Raw genomic sequence first — 20,690 nt, 5'->3', positions numbered from 1 at the left:
ATCTGAAAACAGTTTAGCTCGTTACGGAAGCTACAAAACTGACCTTCCTTTGAGCAGATTGAGTTTCTGGAGCATCACATTTGTGGGGTCAATTAAACGCTCAAAATGGCCAGAAAAAGAGAACTTTCATCTGAAACGCGACAGTCTATTCTTGTTCTTAGAAATGAAGGCTATTCCACAAAATTGTTTGGCTGACCCCAAACTTTTGAACGGTAGTGTAGGTTTTCTTTTTTTAATGCATTCTAAATAGTAAATACATGGGTTTAAAAGTCTGCTTACTTTTGTACAATAAAGCACTTAAAAACATCTAAACACCTCTATCAAGGTTTTATTATATACATCAGGGGTGTCCAAACTTTTTCCACTGAGGGCCACACACTGAAAAATCAAAGCAAGCGGGGGCCATTTTGATATTTTTTATTTTAAAAACCAATACAATATATGTTTAAAAAAATATACATTGAGGCCTCCACTTAGGCTTGATCAAAGGGTTTTGGTCAAATAAATATAAAAAATGTGTCATTATCATGTGTCATCATTGGGGCGGTATAGCTCGTTTGGTAGAGTGGCTGTGCCAGCAACTTGAGGGTTCCAGGTTCGATCCCCGCTTCTGCCATCCTAGTCACTTCCGTTGTGTCCTTGGGCACGACACTTTACCCACCTGTTCCCAGTGCCACCCACACCGGTTTAAAAATGTAACTTAGTAATTGGGTTTCACAATGTAAAGCGCTTTGAGTCACTAGAGAAAAGTGCTATATAAATATAGTTCACTTCACATTATTCAGTATTATTATTCAAGGTCAATATTAAGTTGTATGCTCTTTTTGTCAAATAAAATCCTGTTTTCTTATGGAAAAAACACAAAGTATGCAATATTTTCACCCAATAACAATTTTAAGTGGAATATTTTGGATGATATAATAATTGGAGCCTTAAACAGGTCAATAACTCATAACAACATTGATTCTAATTAATTATTATTTTTTGAGCAATGACACTCAAAAAAAAAGTCCCACTAAAATGATTGGGGATCCAAAAAGGTCCTGCTCAGTAAATTAAAAAAAAAAAAATCATACATTTGTTTTACTTTTAACACAATTGTCTCAAGATCAACTTCAGATCTATCCGTCAATTATAATTTTAATTGTTGTTTATGTTTATTGTTTGTTTGTTTTAGGCCCTTCTTTAAAAGATTAAAAAAATAAAAACTTAGTTTTTTAAATGGCAAACACAAAATATGCAACATTCCCCAAAAAACTATCTCAAAGTGGAATATTCAATGTGATGTAAATGGAGCCTTGAATAAATCAATAATTCATAATAACATTGATTTTGATTAATTATAATTTTTTAAAGAAAGAAACAGCCTGCATGGCAGCTTTGTGTTAGTAAACATTGTCACATTTTCTTGTTACATTTCACCTGTTTGCTCTTTTATACCACTTTTTATGTGTTGATTTTTTAAAATCGTATTATTAGAATGTGCCGTGGGGCCGTTAAAAAATGACCTGCGGGCCGCAAATGGCCCCCGGGCCGCACTTTGGACACCCCTGATATACATGATGTAAGTACGGGCACATTTACAATAACAATCAAAATGTACGTATTTTGATTATTTTATTTTATTTATTTATTTTTTCTCCTGTCCAGCTACTCAGGCAAATCATATAGTTGCTGTAGATGCCCATATCGGCTGTACAGATTTACTTTACAAAAGAGAAGTGTGGGATACTTCTCTTGTTGCCTTATTTGTATTTGACTTTATTAAGTGGATTTATATTATTATTATTTGGTGCAGCCGGGCCGGAGAAGGAGGGGGTAGAAAGAGAAAAAAAGGAAGACAGAGGGGGAAATTGCGGGGACAAGAGGGGAATAAGACAGAGAGACAACAGCAAACACAACAACAACAACAACAACAAAACAACATCAGCAAATAGGATATGCACAAATATGATGGTAAAAGTGATAGCAAAGAAGCAGTTAGTGAAATAAATAATACAGAAATGACAATGAACATTATTACACTACAAATGGAGCATAAAATACCAATACAAATAGCACAATGGATAATAACAATAATTACCTTTTATTTTGATCATTTCAGGCATACAGCGGCGCATCAACAAAAAAAAAAAAAAATGCATCACAACGTACGCTTATTCCTTCGACAACATCCCTGATTACTACTCACTGCAGACTTCATGAGAGACAACCAACATAATAAAACATTACTTACTGTACAACGTCTGCTCTCGATAGGATGCGCACAATTTACGGTTACCTGCTCAGTGGCCTTGTGGTTAGAGTGTCCACCCTGAGATCGGTAGGTCGTGAGTTCAAACCCGGCCGAGTCATACCAAAGACTATAAAAATGGGACCCATTGCCTCCCTGCCTGGCACTCAGCATCAAGGGTTGGAATTGAGGGTTAAATCACCAAAATGATTCCTGCTCACTGCTCCCTTCACCTCATAGGGGGTGAACATGGGGATGGGTCAAATGCAGAAGATAATCTGTGTGTGACTATCAGTGGTACTTTACCTTTTTTTTTTTTTTTTAAATACTGGCAGCTGTGGTTGTACAGTCATCATGTATAGGACATTACTGTATGTTAATGTTGAATCCGTTATTTATACAGTCGATAACTGTTTTTGCTTACGGTAATCTATTGTGAAAAAAACTGATACATATATTGTTAATCTTCTTACAAAAAAACCTATAGAATTTACGGTAAAATACAGACAGCTGTGTTTCCCAGAAATTCACCCTAAAACAAAATAAGGCAAATTTTAGTGTCGCCAATCAGCCAATCCCCAGGTGCAGGTCTTTGGAGGTGGGGGGAAGCCGGAGTACCCAGAGGGAATCCATACAGTCACAGGTAGAACATGCAAACTCCTGTGAATGGAACCTAGGACCTAGGATCACTGCTCCACCGTGCTGCCCTGTCACCAATACTAGTATCTGCGAAATGCCTGTGTTTCCGAGACATGTAAGTGGTAGAGGAGGATTTTAACTTGAAGGTATTTGTACAACCTTTCACTGGACAACTCACAACATGGCCTTCCGCAACATGTTCCTTCAAGTAAGCTATTAAAAATAAACCTTAAATGCGGCTTGCATCTCGTTCCAACAGTCTTAAACATACAGCGTGGTTCATTTTGATGCAGTTTATAATGAAGCACATAGACATAACCCCTCAATGTCTGAAATGACTTGCCACAAAAATACAAGAAAACAGGGTGTTAGCCAAAAGTTAACGAGGCTAAGGCTTTAACACAGACCCCTAAAACAATTAAGGTATGCTGAAAGTGTAATTTGGAATGTACAATCTGCAAAATGCATTGTATAATTATTTTCACAGTAAAGTTAGTGTTAGTGTTCGGCGTGGCTTGGTTGGTAGAGCGTCCGTGCCAGCAACTTGAGGGTTCCTGGTTCGATCCCCAGCTTCTGCCATCCTAGTCACAACTGTGGTGTCCTTGAGCAAGACTTGCATGGTTAGGGCCTTGCATGGCAGCTCCCGCCATCAGTGCATGAATGTGTTTGTGAATGGGTGAATGTGGAAATAGTTTTAAAGTGCTTTGAGTACCTTGAAGGTAGAAAATGTTTATACAAGTATAACCCATTTACCATTCAAAATGAAAAAGAAAAAAAAATAGACATTGCACTTGTTGATGAGCCCATACATTCTCTGAAGTTTATTGTGTATTCAGCGTTCCTCAAGGTTCTATACATGAGCCCCTGCTGTTGCTCAACTGCAACCTTCAGCTGTTTCACACAACCTTGATTGTTGTACAAAAAGAAAACCCAAACATGTACCAAAACATGAGATAAAATACCCCCACACCATTTAGATAGTTTACCTCAACTTTTAAGTCAAAATAAGCATTTCTACTGCTACATGTCAGATAAATGAACACATCCTCGAAGTTCAACCTTTGATGAGTTGTAAGATGTGCATGCTGTGTATTCTATTTTAACATGCAAAAATGAACAGAAATATTACTAAAAGTTACAAGATGAGATGTTATAGAGTGACGGTATGGAAATATTACAGGTACGCCTATCTCTTACAACAGTGGTTCTCAACCTTTTTTCAGTGATGTACCCCCTGTGAAGTTTTTTTTAATTCAAGTACCCCCTAATCAGAGCAAAGCATTTTTGGTTGAAAAAAAGAGATAAAGAAGTAAAATACAGCACTATGTCATCAGTTTCTGATTGATTAAATTGTATAACAATGCAAAATATTGCTCATTTGTAGTGGTCTTTCTTGAACTATTTGGAAAAAAAGATAGGTTTTTATTATATTTATAAAGGATTTTTGAATTGTTGCTATTTTTAGAATATTTAAAAAAAATCTCACGTACCCCTTGGCATACCTTCAAGTACCCCCAGGGGTACGCGTACCCCCATTTGAGAACCACTGTCTTACAATATGTAGCTTTACAAAAACATTATGTACGTAAATACAGTACAGGCCAAAAGTTTGGACACACCTTCTCCTCATTCAATGGGTTTTCTTTATTTTCATGACTATTTACATTGTAGATTGTCACTGAAGGCATCAAAACTATGAATGTGGAGTTATGTACTTAACAAAAAAGGTGAAATAACTGGAAACATGTTTTATATTCTAGTTTCTTGAAAATAGCCACCCTTTGCTCTGATTACTGCTTTGCACACTCTTGGCATTCTCTCGATGAGCTTTAAGCACCCCTGTGAAGTGAAAACCATTTCAGGTGACTACCTCTTGAAGCTCATCAAGAGAATGCCAAGAGTGTGCGAAAAAGTAATCAGCGCAAAGGGTGGCTATTTTGTTTTCAGTTATTTCACCTTTTTTTTTTGTTAAGTACATACATGAAACTCCACATGTGTTCATTCATAGTTTTGATGCTTTCAGTGGCAATCTACAATGTAAATAGTCCTGAAAATAAAGAAAACGCATTGAATGAGAAGGTGTGTCCAAACTTTTGACCTGTACTGTATATATATGAAATATCCCAAAATACATACAAATAATTGAGGGACGGCGTGGCGCGGTTGGGAGAGTGGCCGTGCCAGCAACCTGAGGGTTCCTTGCTCGATCCCCACCTTCTACCAAGCTCATCATGTCCGTTGGGTCCTTGAGCAAGACACTTCACCCTTGCTCCTGATGGGTCGTGGTTAGGGCCCTGCATGGCAGCTCCCGCCATCAGTGTACGAATGTGTGTGTGAATGTGGAAATAGTGTCAAAGTGCTTTGAGTATCTTGTAGGTAGAAAAGCGCTATACAATTATAACCCATTTACCATAAATATAATTCAAGCAATAGATTTAAATCAATTTGTTTTTGGACATTTTTTAATGCATTCATTTTACTGCAAATGACAATATTCCATATACCAGGGGTCACCAACACGGTGCCCGCGGGCACCAGGTAACCCGTAAGGACCAGATGAGTAGCCCGCTGGCCTGTTCTAAAAAATAGCTCAAATAGCAGCACTTACCAGTGAGCTGCCTTTATTTTTTAAATTTTATTTATTTACTAGCAAGCCGGTCTCACTTTGCTCGACATTTTTAATTCTAAGAGAGACAAAACTCAAATAGAATTTGAAAATCTAAGAAAATATTTTAAAGACTTGTTTAAATAAATTCATTAATTTTTTTACTTTGCTTTTTATAACTTTCAGAAAGACAATTTTAGAGAAAAAATACAACCTTAAAAATGATTTTAGGATTTTTAAACACATATACCTTTTTACCTTTTAAATTCCTTCCTCTTCTTTCCTGACAATTTAAATCAATGTTCAAGTAAATTAATCGTTTTTATTGTAAAGAATAATAAATAAATGTTCATTTAATTCTTCATTTTAGCTTCTTTTTTTTTCGACGAAAAATATTTGTGAAATATTTCTTCAAACTTATTATGATTAAAATTCAAAAAAAAAATTCTGGCAAATCTAGAAAATCTGTAGAATCAAATTTAAATCTTATTTCAAAGTTTTTTGAATTTCTTTTAAAATGTTTGTTCTGGAAAATCTAGAAGAAATAATGATTTGTCTTTGTTAGAAATATAGCTTGGTCCAATTTGTTATATATTTTAACAAAGTGTAGATTGGATTTTAACCTATTTAAAACATGTCATCAAAATTGTAAAATTAATCTTAATCAGGAAAAATTACTAATGATGTTCCATAAATTCTTTTTTTAATTTTTTCAAAAAGATTCGAATTAGCTAGTTTTTCTCTTCTTTTTTTCGGTTGAATTTTGAATTGTAAAGAGTCGAAATTGAAGATAAACTATGTTTCAAAATTTAATTGTCATTTTTTTCGTGTTTTCTCCTCTTTTAAACAGTTCAATTAAGTGTAAATATCATTAATTATTAATAATAACATACAGTTAAAGGTAAATTGAGCAAATTGGCTATTTCTGGCAATTTATTTAAGTGTGTATCAAACTGGTAGCCCTTTGCATTAATCAGTACCCAAGAAGTAGCTCTTGGTTTCAAAAAGGTTGGTGACCCCTGCCATATACTGTACTGTAACGACATCTAGTGGTAGTCAAGTAACACTACAAGTATGCAAATATATGCTGTACTTTCAACTTTTATCCGTTAGTGGGCAGTGGGCACCCAAGCAAACCTCAGAGGTTTATTGGCAGTGTTCACTATAAGGCAGATGTTGTGCTGTGCCCACCCCCATGTAGTTCTTAGTGAGAGTTGGGGTCGTCTTCTTGACATTTGGACTTACATGAGCAGTTCTCTCTTGAGTCCTCCTGGAGTGGATGCTGCAGTCAGCAGGATGGACGCACTTTTGGTGTGGATGCTTTTGGGGATAACTGGAGCTTTTGGTGGGTCGGGCTTTAATGTTTTTTTTACTTGGTAAAAAGAGAGATAGTTTTAAATTCTGCTATGACATGACTTTGTCTTTACCAGGCTACATCATTTAATGGTAATGGGGTAGGAATAAATAAGCTCTGCTTCCTCCTGCTCCTTTTTAGACATGTTGGATTGTGCAAGTGTAAATATGTGATGTACTTAATAACCATTGCTGGTTATGATTTTATTCACCAAGGTTTAAATGTTTGCACCTCCAGAGGGGCCAGCACTTGTAAGCAGTGTCTCGCGGTGCACCCCAGCTGTGCATGGTGCGTCCAAGAGGTGGGTTCCCTTTACACTTATTTGACTGTTGCAAGGTGGTACATTTATTTTAATCAGCCAACTCTTATCTGCATTATTGGAATTTGAGCAGATGTGTACAACATATCCTCTCCCCTGCATTAACCCATTACACTTCCTGTACCGGTATTCTGTCTCCCATCTACCAGGTTTTTGGTCAGGGCGAGGGCAGCTCGTCCCGCTGTGACCTAAAGACCAACCTGATTGCAGCAGGCTGTGCTGCGGTAGAGTCCCCGCATAGCAGAATGCAAGTGATAGAGGATCGGCCCCTCACTAAAAAGGCGGCGGGGGCCACACAGGATGTAACTCAGATCAAGCCCCAGAAGCTCCACATCACCCTCAGACCCGGTGAGCCAAAAGAGGTGTTGTTTCCTGTGAGACATAGAAGAAGAAATTTGTGATTGTAGTGAGTCTCAATCATGGTTGGTTGGTTTGATGTCAGTGTAACGGGTGCCATCCAGTATGGCTGGGCCAAGTGTACGTTGGTAAACCTTATTCAGTGACAACTTCAAGAGTAGTGCTGGATATCGAGTTGATAGCCCGGGCTTTTAGCTTGGGTTGACGACGACCCAGGTTCGAGTACCGGGTTGACGGAAGGTTTTTGGGGTTGGTTGGTTTGTTGGGTTGGTTGTGTTGTGGTGGATTTTTTGGCCTTAAAGTGTTGGAGTTAGTGGATTTGTTAGGTTATGTTTGGTTGGTCGGTCGTAATATGATTGAAGTCGGTTTGGCGTTGTGTTGTGTTGCTTTTTTGGGGTTTGGGTTATACTTTGGTAGGCTGGGTTAAAGTTTTTTGGGTTGTGTTGGGGTGGTTGGCTTTATTGTTTTTTGGGTTTGGTGGGTGGTTAGTTGATTATTAGGTTGGCTTCGGTGATTCTTTGGTGTTTATGGGTTTCGGTGTGTGTTGGTTGATAGGTTGGGTGAGTATTGAGTTGTCGGAGTTGGTTAAGTTGCTTTAGGGGATCGGTAGGTTTGGTAGATAAATAGGTGGATTGGGTAGTGTGCATGGGTTGCGGTGTGTACCTTGGTAGGCGGTGTTATTTTTGAGTTGATGCAATTGGTTGTGTTGTGCTAGGGTAGCTAAGTTAGAAAGCTGGGTTAGAGGTTTTTGGGTTGTGTTGGGTCTGCATGGCTTCATTGTTCTTTGGGTTTGGTGAGGGATGGTTGATTAGTCATGTTTGGCTTTGTTGACTCATTTCGTTTTTACGGGTTTTGTTGTGTTGGTTGATAAATTGGGTTAGTATTGAGTTCTCGGGGTTGGTTGAGTTGCTTAGATTTGGAGGGTTGGTTTGGTTGGTTGAGTGGAGTCGGTGATGGACTTTTTAATGGGTTTGTTTAAATGTAGAATAAACACTTTTTTTATCCCTTTTTACAAGATGATGCCAAGCGCTTCACGGTAAAAGTACGGCAGGTAGAGGACTACCCCGTGGACCTCTACTACCTCATGGATCTCTCCTACTCCATGAACGACGACCTGTACCGCCTGAGGACGCTAGGGAGGGGCTTGGCCGAGGCCATGAACCGTGCAACCAGCAACCTCCGCATGGGTTTTGGGGCCTTTGTGGACAAACCGCTGTCCCCTTACATGTACATTTCCCCTAAAGAGGCTGTCAAGAACCCTTGCTTCAGGTACAAGCTGTTGGTTTTTGTTGTCTGCTTCAGGGGATCATTAAAAGATCAGACAGAGTCACAGCACTTGTTAAAAGCTTACGGCGGCTTCTTTTCTGCTGAGTCAACCGTAAGATTAAGACTAATTTACCCGAGCAAATGTGCACTTGTTAAAAATTCTACCCTATAACCACCAGTTCTATTTCTATTTATTGATCTGTGAACTTCTGTTTGATTGGCAGCATCAACACCACCTGCCTGCCTCAGTTTGGCTACAAACACGTTCTGTCTTTAACGGAGAAAGTGAATCGCTTCACAGAGGAAGTAAGGAAGCAGATTGTATCCAGGAACCGGGACGCACCCGAGGGAGGTTTTGATGCCATCCTCCAGGCCGCTGTCTGCAAGGTGAGCAAGAGTCACTCGTCTCAATTTTTTGCTTTAGAAATTGACCTTTTTGTGTTTTTATGGAGACCAGGAGCAGATCGGCTGGCGTCCCGGCGCGTCCCACCTCCTCATCTTTACCTCGGACGCCAAGACGCACGTGGCGCTGGACGGTCGCCTCGCCGGGATCGTGCGGCCCAACGACGGACGGTGCCACCTCAACTCAGACAACCTGTATAGCATGTCTACGACCATGGTTAGTGTGTGGTGTGTGTGTGTGTGTGTTTGTCGCTCCCAGGTGGTAAAGGTGTGTGTATAATGCTGAGTAAACACATTTACCCGCCCACATTCCCTCTACACAGGATTACCCATCCCTCGCGCTCATCACGGAGAAGATGTCAGAGAACAACATCAACCTCATCTTTGCTGTCACCAACCCTGTGGTGCCATTGTACCAGGTTAGTGGGATTGCTATGTTATGCTGTGATGTATTAGCGCACATTACAGTCCTCATTTAATTTCTTTCTTTGGCTTTTTGACTTTTCTATGGGATTTATAGTTTCTAGTTAATTTTGACAATCTATTTGAGTTACTGAAAAATACAGAGAAATAGTAGTAGACTCAAATGCAAACCGAGAAGAATGGCTGCTACTGCCGCTCTGTTATTACTTAATCCTGAACATGCAGCGCTTTCTTCAACGCTTCCAAACCTCAATGGCTTGACAGAGACATTTTTGAACGCCACTCGGGAGGAATGGAAATTCAGAATTTATTGCCTGTGCACATTGTCCTGACTCAGCAAGTTGCAAGTAGAGGTTAGTGAGAATGACAAATGATTAGGGACAGCTTTTGTTTCTTTTGGAAATGGGAAAAATATTAAGGATGACCATACTTGCCAACCTTGAGACCTCCGAATTCGGGAAATGGGGTGGAGGTTGAGGTGGGGTTTGAGGTCTTGTATATTGTAGCGTTAGAGTTAGTGCTGCAAGGGATTCCGGGTATTTGTTCTGTTGTGTTTACGTTGTGTTACGGTGTGGATATTCTCCCGAAATGTGTTTGTCATTCTTGTTTGGTGTGGGTTCACAGTGTGGCGCATATTTGTAACAGTGTTAAAGTTGTTTATGCGGCCACCCTCAGTGTGACCTGTATGGCTGTTGATCAAGTATGCCTTGCATTCACTTATGTACATATTGAAGCCGCAAGTAATACGTGGCTGGGCCGGCACCCTGTTGGTATGGAGGAAAAGCAAATGTGACGACAGGTTGCAGAGGACGCTAAATCCCGGGAGATTTTCGGGAGGGGCACTGAAATTCGTGAGTCTCCCGGAAAAATCGGAAGGGTTGGCAAGTATGAGGATGACACATTGTTTGACGATTATGTTTCAATCACTGAGAGTAAAGTCTAGTAGTGTTCAGTGTACTGCATTATAGGTAGTGTAGCATAGTTAAGCATTGTTAAGTATACTGTATTATAATAAATGTAGCCTATCACATAGTATTGTTTGGTATATTGCTGAGATAGACTCCAGCACCCCCCGGGACCCCGAAAGGGACAAGCGGTAGAAAATGGATGGATTATAGAATGACATGGTACTTAATAGTGGGGCAAAATGCAAGTAGTATGGAATAGTATTAGGGCTGCTGAAAAAATTCAATTCACATCCGAATCACATTTCTTATTTATTCTGATTCAAAAACGATTTATAATTTTCAAACATAATATATTTTTGTATTCTATTTTTTAAATCAATTTTCAGTAAAAAAAAATAAAAAATTAGGCAATTTTTTAGGCCATCTCTGTGCTTCCTGCATTTATACGTCTTATGTCAGCAGCCAAGAGGAGCTTTTATAACCTGTAACCTCTTTTGAAAGGTTTTATTATAATTTTTATACCAAATAATAATATTATGAAAATCCGTTTGAATTGAGAATACATTTTGAATCAAATCACCACTTTAAAAGTCGTAATCAAATCGAATGGTATAGCATGATGTGTTACTGTATTGTATATTGTAGTTTAGTTTATTATGGTAGATATATTACAGTATATGATATCACATGGTACTAGGGATGTCCGATAATGGCTTTTTGCCGATATCCGATATTCCGATATTGTCCAACTCTTTAATTACCGATACCGATATCAACCGATACCGATATCAACCGATATATGCAGTCGTGGAATTAACACATTATTATGCCTAATATGGACAGCCATGTATGGTGAAGATAAGGTACTTTAAAAAAAATAAAATAAAATAAGATAACTAAATTTTAAAAAAATTCTTGAATAAAAAAGAAAGTAAAACAATATAAAAACAGTTACATAGAAACTAGTAATTAATGAAAATGAGTAAAATTAACTGTTAAAGATTAGTACTATTAGTGGACCAGCAGCACGCACAATTATGTGTGCTTACAGACTGTATCCCTTGCAGACTGTATTGATATATATTGATCTATAATGTAGGAACCAGAATATTGATGACAGAAAGAAATGGGGGGAGGGAGGTTTTTTGGGTTGGTGCACTAATTGTAAGTGTATCTTGTGTTTTTTATGTTGATTTAATAAAAAATAAAAAAAACGATACAGATAATAAAAAAACAGATACCGATAATTTCCGATATTACATTTTAACGCATTTATCGGCCGATAATATCGGCAGGCCGATATTATCGGACATCCCTACATGGTACCTTATTGCATGGTACAGTACAGAATCCAATGGTACTGTATCATATGATAAGTTAAATATGGTAACAATATAGCATTGTACAGTGTGTTATAGTATTTTACTGTGAATCATGGTATATGATATAGTATGGTACTATACAGTATAGTAAAATACTAGAGTACAAATAGAATCGTATGATATGCTATGCTATGGTATTTTATAGCATGGTGTATAGCGTGGTATAGTATAGGATAGTATAATATTATATAGTTTTTTATAGTATAACATTGCTTGCAGCATGACCCCAAAATACAGAGAACAGCTGGTGGAATGCAGGTAAAAGTATACTTAATAACAAAAGAAGGCAAGTGCAGCTAGGGAGTGCACAAGACACCAACACATACTGTCTCTGAAAAGTAGCCTAGACTATCAGTAAAATGATTCATGATCCAAATGATGGCTTATAAATGAGCCTGCTTGGCAACCGGGAACAGGTGTGTCCAGGTTTTCAATCAGAGACTATCGAGGGAGGAAATTCTCAGGCTTGTGGTGCAGTGACAGGAAATAACAGCACCACAGGAAGTGGAAACAAACACCAGCACAAAATTAGACACAGAACACACAAAGTATATAACAAAAACCAGAATAGTCATGAAGGATTGTGACAATAGTCGAGTATGCTATGATATTGTATAGTCAAGTAAAGTGTTTCTTAACCATAGGGCCGAGACACATTCAAATCAAATCAAATCAAATCAAACTTTATTCATATAGCATTTTTCTTACACAGGCAAATGGCAACACAAAGTGCTTCACACATAACAAAAAGAAAGAGGAAAAAAAAGACAGATACAAACACATGCACACACAGCACTATTGACCATAACAAACATGGCATGGCAATAAGGATTGAGGAAAAATTGTTAGGCCGCCAAAAAATATCTTTCTCAGCTGTGGTCCGTATGGGCCGCAGCTGTACTTAATTGTAATACACTTTTCACCATTTGTGGCAGTAATGACAATATCAAACAAACAGAACATTTGGAGCTAAAGTCATAGAGGAGTTTCTTAAAAGCAAAAATTCTGACTTAAGTGGTGAAGTTGTATTTTCATTTGCACTTTAATTTTGTTGACAGTTTATTTAAGAAACATACACTACCGTTCAAAAGTTTGGGGTCACCCAAACAATTTTGTGGAATAGCCTTCATTTCTAAGAACAAGAATAGACTGTCGAGTTTCATATGAAAGTTCTCTTTTTCTGGCCATTTTGAGCGTTTAATTGACCCCACAAATGTGATGCTCCAGAAACTCAATCGCTCAAAGGAAGATCAGTTTTGTAGCTTCTGTAACGAGCTAAACTGTTTTCAGATGTGTGAACATGATTGCACAAGGGTTTTTTAATCATCAATTAGCCTTCTGAGCCAATGAGCAAACACATTGTACCATTAGAACACTGGAGTGATAGTTGCTGGAAATGGGCCTCTATACACCTATTTAGATATTGCACCAAAAACCAGATATTTTCAGTTAGAATAGTCATTTACCACATTAGCAATGTATAGAGTGTATTTCTTTAAAGTTAAGACTAGTTTAAAGTTATCTTCATTGAAAAGTACAGTGCTTTTCCTTCAAAAATAAGGACATTTCAATGTGACCCCAAACTTTTGAACGGTAGTGTATATATTATTATTATTCATTATTAATTAGTTCTAATTCATTTATTTTAGCACTGCATAAGGTAAAATGTGTGTACATTTATTTTTCATCCGTTTTTATGAGTCCCTTCTTTTGCAGACTATCTGAGTCGTATGTATTTTTGTAATCAGCCTGACCTGAGCCTTAATAATAATAATCTTTGTGATTAACACATGGTTTCATATCATTTGACAAGGTTTATCCCGCTGAATTGTAATTAGGTTAGATATCATTTTTGAATATGATTAAAATCAAGAGTACGATGACTAATTAAGTGTTAATATTTGAAAGGACCCCAGGCTCCTCTGTAGTCGAAAAGTTCGGCCCCTGGCCTAGTATGCTATAGTGAGGCATAGTACTGTTTGTGTCTCTATATTTTTTGTATACATTTTGGACACTTTGGATATTACATGGAGTAATTATTATTTCCGAGACTATGTAGGATGACTACAGTCCTTTGTCCTCCTGTTTTTTTAGAACTACAGTGAGCTGATTCCCGGTACCACTGTGGGAACGCTGTCCAATGACTCTGGCAATGTCATTCAGCTCATATTGAAGGCCTACGCTGTGAGTGTTATTACACACATCAAGACACACCACGTCACTTCCTGTCAATGAGAAAGGACGCAAAAGAGAAAGGCTCCGCTCTTGCTACCGGAGTTTTTTGTTAAATCTGAAGATTTTGACCACTGATTTGCGATCACAGCCACAGGAGAGTACCCTGGCATCTTCAATCTGATTTTGGTCAGTTGAGAGGCACTGATACGCTGAAAGAAGGCGAGTTGGGAGAGCCGTTAGACTCAAGCCAAAGGCGCCTTGCCGCAGTTCAAAGCGGTTGCCTAGCAACCAAAAGCTACGGCGAGTTTACAGCTGTTTTAAAGTGATCCCGACGTCGCAGAGTGATATAAGTTGACAGGCTGACACCTCAAATTGATCTCTGAACGGCGCAAGATACGAAATTGTTGGAAAAAACAAGTTAAAGTGCTGCAAGTCGCTAAAGAAGCAACTGCCGTTAAGACACAAGCAAGAGGTACTGACGTCAGTGACTGCCATGATGCGAAAAGGTAAAGGAAAGATTGAAATCCCGAAACCTTCGGGGTCAGCTGTTACAGAACACAACTGGGAACAAGATTTGAGGTTGGACACAGGACATGATGGGAATCAAGAAGTGAACCAATATGGATACAGAGCTAATGTCTCAACTTCAATGGCTTTAATTGAAATTACAGAAGAAATTACCAATGCAATAGACAGTAAAAAATGTGCAGCAGCAGTTTTTATGGATCTAACTAAAGCATTTGACACAATTAATCACAATATTTTAATCAAAAAACTAGAACGATATGGCATCAGAGGGTTAGTCTTAAACTGGATAAGAAGTTATCTAACGAACAGGAAACAATACGTGAAGCTAGGCGAACACATGTCTACAACGCTAAATATATCCTGTGGTGTACCTCAGGGATCAATATTAGGACGTAAATTATTCAATCTCTATATAAATGACATTTGTAAAGTTACAAAAGATTTAAAGTTAGTATTATTTGCGGATGATACAACAGCGTTTTGTTCAGGAGAGAACACAGGAGATAATACAAATAATAACAGAAGAAATTAACAAATTAAAAAGATGGTTTGACAAAAACAGACTATCGTTGAATCTTAGTAAAACTAAAATAATGCTATTTGGTAATAGTAGAAGAGAAAGTCAAACACAAATACAAATAGACGGAATAGAAATTGAAAGAGTAAATGAAACCAAATTTCTAGGTATAATGATTGATGATAAATTGAACTGGAAATCTCACGTAAAAAATATACAACATAAAGTAGCAAGAAACACGTCAATAATGAATAAAGCAAAACATGTTCTAGACAAAAAATCACTTCATATTCTCTACTGTTCACTAGTGTTACCATATCTGAGCTACTGTGTAGAAATATGGGGAAATAATTACAAAAGTACACTTCATTCATTAACGGTGTTACAAAAAAGATCAGTTAGAATAATACATAATGTTGGATATAGAGAACATACAAATCCTTTATTTATTGAATCAAAGATACTGAAATTCCACGACATAGTGAATTTGCAAACAGCTAAAATTATGCACAAAGCAAACTATAACCTGCTACCCAAGAATATACAACAATTCTTCTCAAAAAAAGAGGAGAAATATAATCTTAGAGAAAAATGTAATTTAAAACATTTGTACGCACGTACAACACTTAAGACCTTCAGTATATCAATATGTGGAATTAAATTATGGAATGGATTAAGCAAAGCAATCAAACAATGTACTAATATGATCCACTTCAAGAAACTCTTCAAACTTAAAGTGTTTACAAAGTACAAAGAAGAAGAACCATGACAAACATTCTCAATTTATTTCATCCATCCATTCATTCATTCTTAAAGTAATCTTACTTATCTCATCATATTAAATATGACTTTCTTCACCAATTATTATTATTAAATTCTTACTATTGTTTATTTATTTATTTTTATTGTGATTACCTATGGAGTTTATTGTGAATAAATTGAGAACAGGAAGTGAATAAAAAAGTTTCAGCAATTGTTATGTAAAGAAAAGGGGTAGGATTAAATAAGCTCTGCTTCTTCCTACTCCTTTTCGAACATGTTGAAAAGAGAAACTGGAAGTTGTGATGTATCCTGTTGTATGCTTGCATGTTCGAAATAAACTCAAACTCTAACTCTAAAACTCTAACAATGTCGTGAGACGGTGTTGTTGACACACACCAGTTGTGTGTGAATCATATTCATACAGTATGTCTCTGCCCTCTGTAGAACTTCCATAGTGGTACACATAGTCATGACACACGCAGGAAGTAAAAATGGAGGATTTAAATTTGGAGTCTGAATACTTTTGACGCATACATTTTCTTCTCTTACTTTCTTGTCTTCATTCCCGCAGAAAATCCGCTCCAAGGTAGAACTGGAGCTTCTGGGCGTCCCGGAGGAGCTGTCGCTTTCTTTTAACGCCACATGTTTGAATGGAGAAGTCATCCCGGGCCTCAAGTCTTGCTCAGGACTCAAGATCGGAGACACGGTCAGTGCAGGCAAATCTCCAGAAAATGTATTCTTCTACCATCTGTCAACATTTTGGAATCTGTGCAGTATAGCTCCATTCCAGACCGTAGACATCTTGCCTCGCAAGCCTTAGAAAGCAGAATTTAATACAGATGTATAAATAAAATGCATAGCTCTGTTATTCCCTTGCAAAAATAACCATGTTCCTGGTATCTATGTGTAATCTGTACTTCTCCCCATTTTGTTGTTTCTTCCTGTTTTTTGTCCTTCCATCCTTTTTTTAACCATTTTTCCCCCAGCTTTTTTGGCTTTGTCTTTCTTCACTCCAGGTGACATTTTTTGGCCCTTGCGCACATTTCTTTCTCTGGGCCTCATTTTCTCCTTATATGGTCGTCCATGCACACGCCGTCACTGCCCAGTTTTGGACTTGCACCAGTTTTAGATGCAATGCCGAATGAATGATTGGTCTCATGCATTCCCCATGTAATGATAAGATGTTTCTCCTTAGTAATATGTAGTGTAGTATGGTGGAACTCGTCTAACATAGGATAGTGGGATGTAGTTTGGTATAGTATTTTATATTGTGTGGGACAGTAAAGTGGTGTAGTGTAGTGTAGAATATGGTATAATATGCTAGGGTTAGTATCTAGTAGCTAGTGTAGTGTAGTATAGTATTGTGTAGTGTAGGATAGTATGGTGCAAATTGTCTAATATCGAAAAGTATAGTACAGTATGGTACAGTTACTTTATGGTATAGTGCGATTTGGTAATGAGTAGTGTAGTAGAGTATGGCATCATATGCTATTCTTTACTATTGGTATTGTGATCTAGTATACATGTGAAACTAAAAAAAATGTAAATCCTCGTTTATTCCAGCAATTAGATTTACAAGGTAAAACTAATATATGACATAGGCTCAAAACACGCAACTCAAGATATTTCAGGCATGCTTTTAAACCTACTCAGTGGCCTTGTGGTTAAAGTGTCCGCCCTGAGATCAGTAGGTTGTGAGTTCAAATCCCGGCCGAGTCATACCAAAGACTATAAAAATGGGACCCATTACCTCCCTGCTTGGCACTCAGCATCAAGGTTTGGAATTGGGGGTTAATCACCAAAAATGATTCCCGGGCGTGGCACCGCTGCTGCCCACTGCTCCCCTCACTTCCCAGGGGGTGAACAAGGGGATGGGTCAAATGCAGAGGACACATTTCACCACACCCAGTGTGTGTGTGACAATCATTGGTACTTTAACTTAACTTTTGTTATAATTTTGATGACTACGGCTTACGGTTTATGAAAACTTCAAATTGAAAGTCTCAGAAAATGTTGAGTTTTCAAAAACTGTAAGCCATGATCATCAAAAATAAAGGCTTGACATATCTCACATTGCATGCAATGGGTTTATATCAAATATAAGTTTCACATTTGAAGTTAAATTGTTGATATGAATGAACTTTTGCACGATATTCAACTTTTTTGAGTTTCACCTGTAGTATAGGAGGGTGCAAATAACCTAGCATAGTGTGGTATGATATAGTTTGGTACAATATTTTATCATATAGTATGGTATTGTACGGAAAAGTACAATATGGTATAGTTTGGTGAAATGTAGTATTGTATGATATCCCATGCTATAGCATTGTAATCTGGTATAGTGTTGCATAATATGGTGTACAGTAGTATAACATGGTGTATGTAGTATAGTATGATACATACAGTACTGTAAAGCTCTATGCTGTGGTATTGTAGTTTATTACAGTGTAGTGTAGTATAGTATAGTCAGTGTTGCCAACATGACTTTGAAAAAGTAAACTGAATATCGATAACTCCTTTAAAAAGTAACTGAGTTACTTTACTGATTACTTTGTTTGAAAAGTAACTAAATTATATTACAAGTTACTTCATTAATTAAATTTTGTCAACAAACCTTGATATTGTTATCTTTAGCTGACAAAAAGTCAAAATAATGACTGTATTTCTAGCAAGAAGACCATGTAGTATAGTACAGTGGAGGACAGGATGGTGCAAATAGTCTACTATGATTTGGTACAGTATTTTATGGCGTGGTATTGAAAATTAAATGAGATATTGCATAATGTAGTAGAGTATGGGTTCTTAACATTTTTGACCTTGGGGCCCAACTTTTCCCACTCAAATAGTAACACTGAATTAGTTATCTTACTCTTGATTTTAATCGTATTCAATAATTGTATCTAACTCACTTACAGTTTAACAGAATAAACATTGTCAAATGATATGAATCTATAAACCATGAAACCACAATAACTTACTTACTGCCCTTTATGCCTCTTGGCATGTAGGGCAGCAACAAAGGTCCTCCATTCCTGTCAATTTTGGATTGTTTTCTGGATATTTCCCCAAGTTTAATCCCTATTTTTCACGTCTTCTCCCACTGTGCAACGCCAGGTGGTCTTGGGTCCTCCTCTCTTTCTTCTACCTTCGGGTCTCTTTGGAATGCTGTCTATCTCTCTCCTCAAAAAACATGCCCAATTCAGTTCGAGCACCTTTTTGTCATGACGCTGTCCATGCTGTCTTGCTGGCATTTTTCCAATAGATCTTGGTTGAATATTTTATTGGGCCACAAAATCCTACAGATTCTTCTCAGGCTTTTAGTGTGGAAGACCGACTGGTTGATTTTGGACCAAAACCGTAGTGTTTCGCCTTAAGGAAGACCACATTTCCCATGAGGACCATAGTGTCGTAAATCGTCAGAAACCACTGTCACGTACATACAAACTGACACGGTAATACCACAGTGATTCGGTATGAGTGATCTTTCCACAGTAGGAACCTACATATTTTACTCAAACTTTATATTTGTGGTTTGCAATCATCGCATTGTTTTTATACAGTACTTTTGAGTTTGTTGCGTGGCTGGTCGTGTCGGTGTGAAACTGCAAACTATCAAGCTGGTGGCTATTTATTGCTACCACACACATTTCTGATAGCGAACATCAGCATTATCATTTTGATTTGAGCTTTGAAAGGTACTTACTAGTAAAGCAGGAACGGAGCCAAGGCAGCATCGGTCTGAAATCCCTCCTCATATTTGAGCTCACGCCAGCGAGTGAAAGCCAGGCAAATGTTGATCCTTCGCTGTCCTTTTTTCCGAGTCGCCTCTCTTTTTATTTTGTTGTCTCCTCAGACAAAACTTTTTTTGTTTTTTTGTTTGTTTTGCAGCTTCTGCGATGCTAGCAGTAATTGCACGTAAGCGTTCGCATCAACTTCCTGTGACGATCGGTCACTTCACTTCTGGTTGTGTTTCCTTGGTTGGTGTTTGTTTCCTGTCGGCGCTCTTATTTTTATTACCCTTCCTGCGTGTCTCCCTGCTCGCTCGTTTCCCTCACCTGCCCCTGATTGGCAGCCTGGCACACCTGGTTGCAGTTGCCAATCAGGCTGCTATTTCTGCCTCCCTCGCCTGTTGGTCAGATCTCGAGGATTAAATATGTCAAGGACCTTCTGCTCCTCCTCTGTTGAGTACAATAAAGACTCTTACCTGCACGTCATTCTCCGGTTTTCTGCATCTTGGGGTCACGACTACCACAGCCGTGCGAGTTCCTGACCAAATTGTTGTACGAAGTGATTGAGAAGTGATGTTTTTGCATGTGCTTTTGAGTGTGCGACACTAGTGATAAATCATAGGCAAAATCAAGGTATTCCAATATTGAAAAGGAAGACTGTCCATCTCGTTCCTCTTCTTTGTTCTTCTGTGGTGTGACGCATTTGAAGAGCAGCATAGACATCACACAGACTTGCCTGACTCCTGTCTTCACCTGAAATGCAAGGTTGCCCTTTCCCACCCGACAAGTGAAATTGGCGTAGAAGCTCGTAATGAGGTGTACTATATGTTGTGGTATCCTGTACATCCTTAGAATTTTCCTTAGCCTGTCTCGGCGTGTGGCTGTATGCTATCAAAAGCCTTCTTAAAGTCCACAAAATTGATGTATAACTGCTAAATGCAGTGATTAATTTCACCACACCTAGTGTGTGTGTGACAATCATTGGTACTTTAACTTTTATTGCCATTCGGTGCATTGCTCTATAATGTTACCAAGGGCAAATATCTGGTCAATGCATCCCCTTTCTTTGCAAAATCCTGCCTGTTATTTTTT

General features: G+C 38.0%; 1 protein-coding gene across 2 annotated transcripts in view; it reads left to right on the top strand.

The window, feature by feature from the left end:
• Nucleotides 1-20,690, top strand: part of LOC133655443 (integrin beta-3-like) — a 75,956-nt gene that overhangs the window by 31,639 nt on the left and 23,627 nt on the right. Inside the window, exons 1-9 of one of the 2 annotated variants that reach the window (XM_062055632.1) lie at nt 6,445-6,822; nt 7,047-7,132; nt 7,300-7,498; nt 8,524-8,776; nt 8,998-9,160; nt 9,231-9,392; nt 9,499-9,594; nt 13,983-14,072; nt 16,442-16,576. In XM_062055632.1, the coding sequence (XP_061911616.1) occupies nt 6,651-6,822; nt 7,047-7,132; nt 7,300-7,498; nt 8,524-8,776; nt 8,998-9,160; nt 9,231-9,392; nt 9,499-9,594; nt 13,983-14,072; nt 16,442-16,576 (1,356 nt within the window). In that variant the 5' untranslated portion in view covers nt 6,445-6,650. Of the gene's footprint in view, nt 1-6,444; nt 6,823-7,046; nt 7,133-7,299; nt 7,499-8,523; nt 8,777-8,997; nt 9,161-9,230; nt 9,393-9,498; nt 9,595-13,982; nt 14,073-16,441; nt 16,577-20,690 lie in introns of those variants that run through there. The other variant, XM_062055633.1, reaches the window with a different exon arrangement.

Source organism: Entelurus aequoreus, linkage group LG08, assembly GCF_033978785.1.
Source record: "Entelurus aequoreus isolate RoL-2023_Sb linkage group LG08, RoL_Eaeq_v1.1, whole genome shotgun sequence".
Classification (NCBI taxonomy): domain Eukaryota; kingdom Metazoa; phylum Chordata; class Actinopteri; order Syngnathiformes; family Syngnathidae; genus Entelurus; species Entelurus aequoreus.
This window is presented reverse-complemented; position numbering and strand designations above follow the sequence as displayed.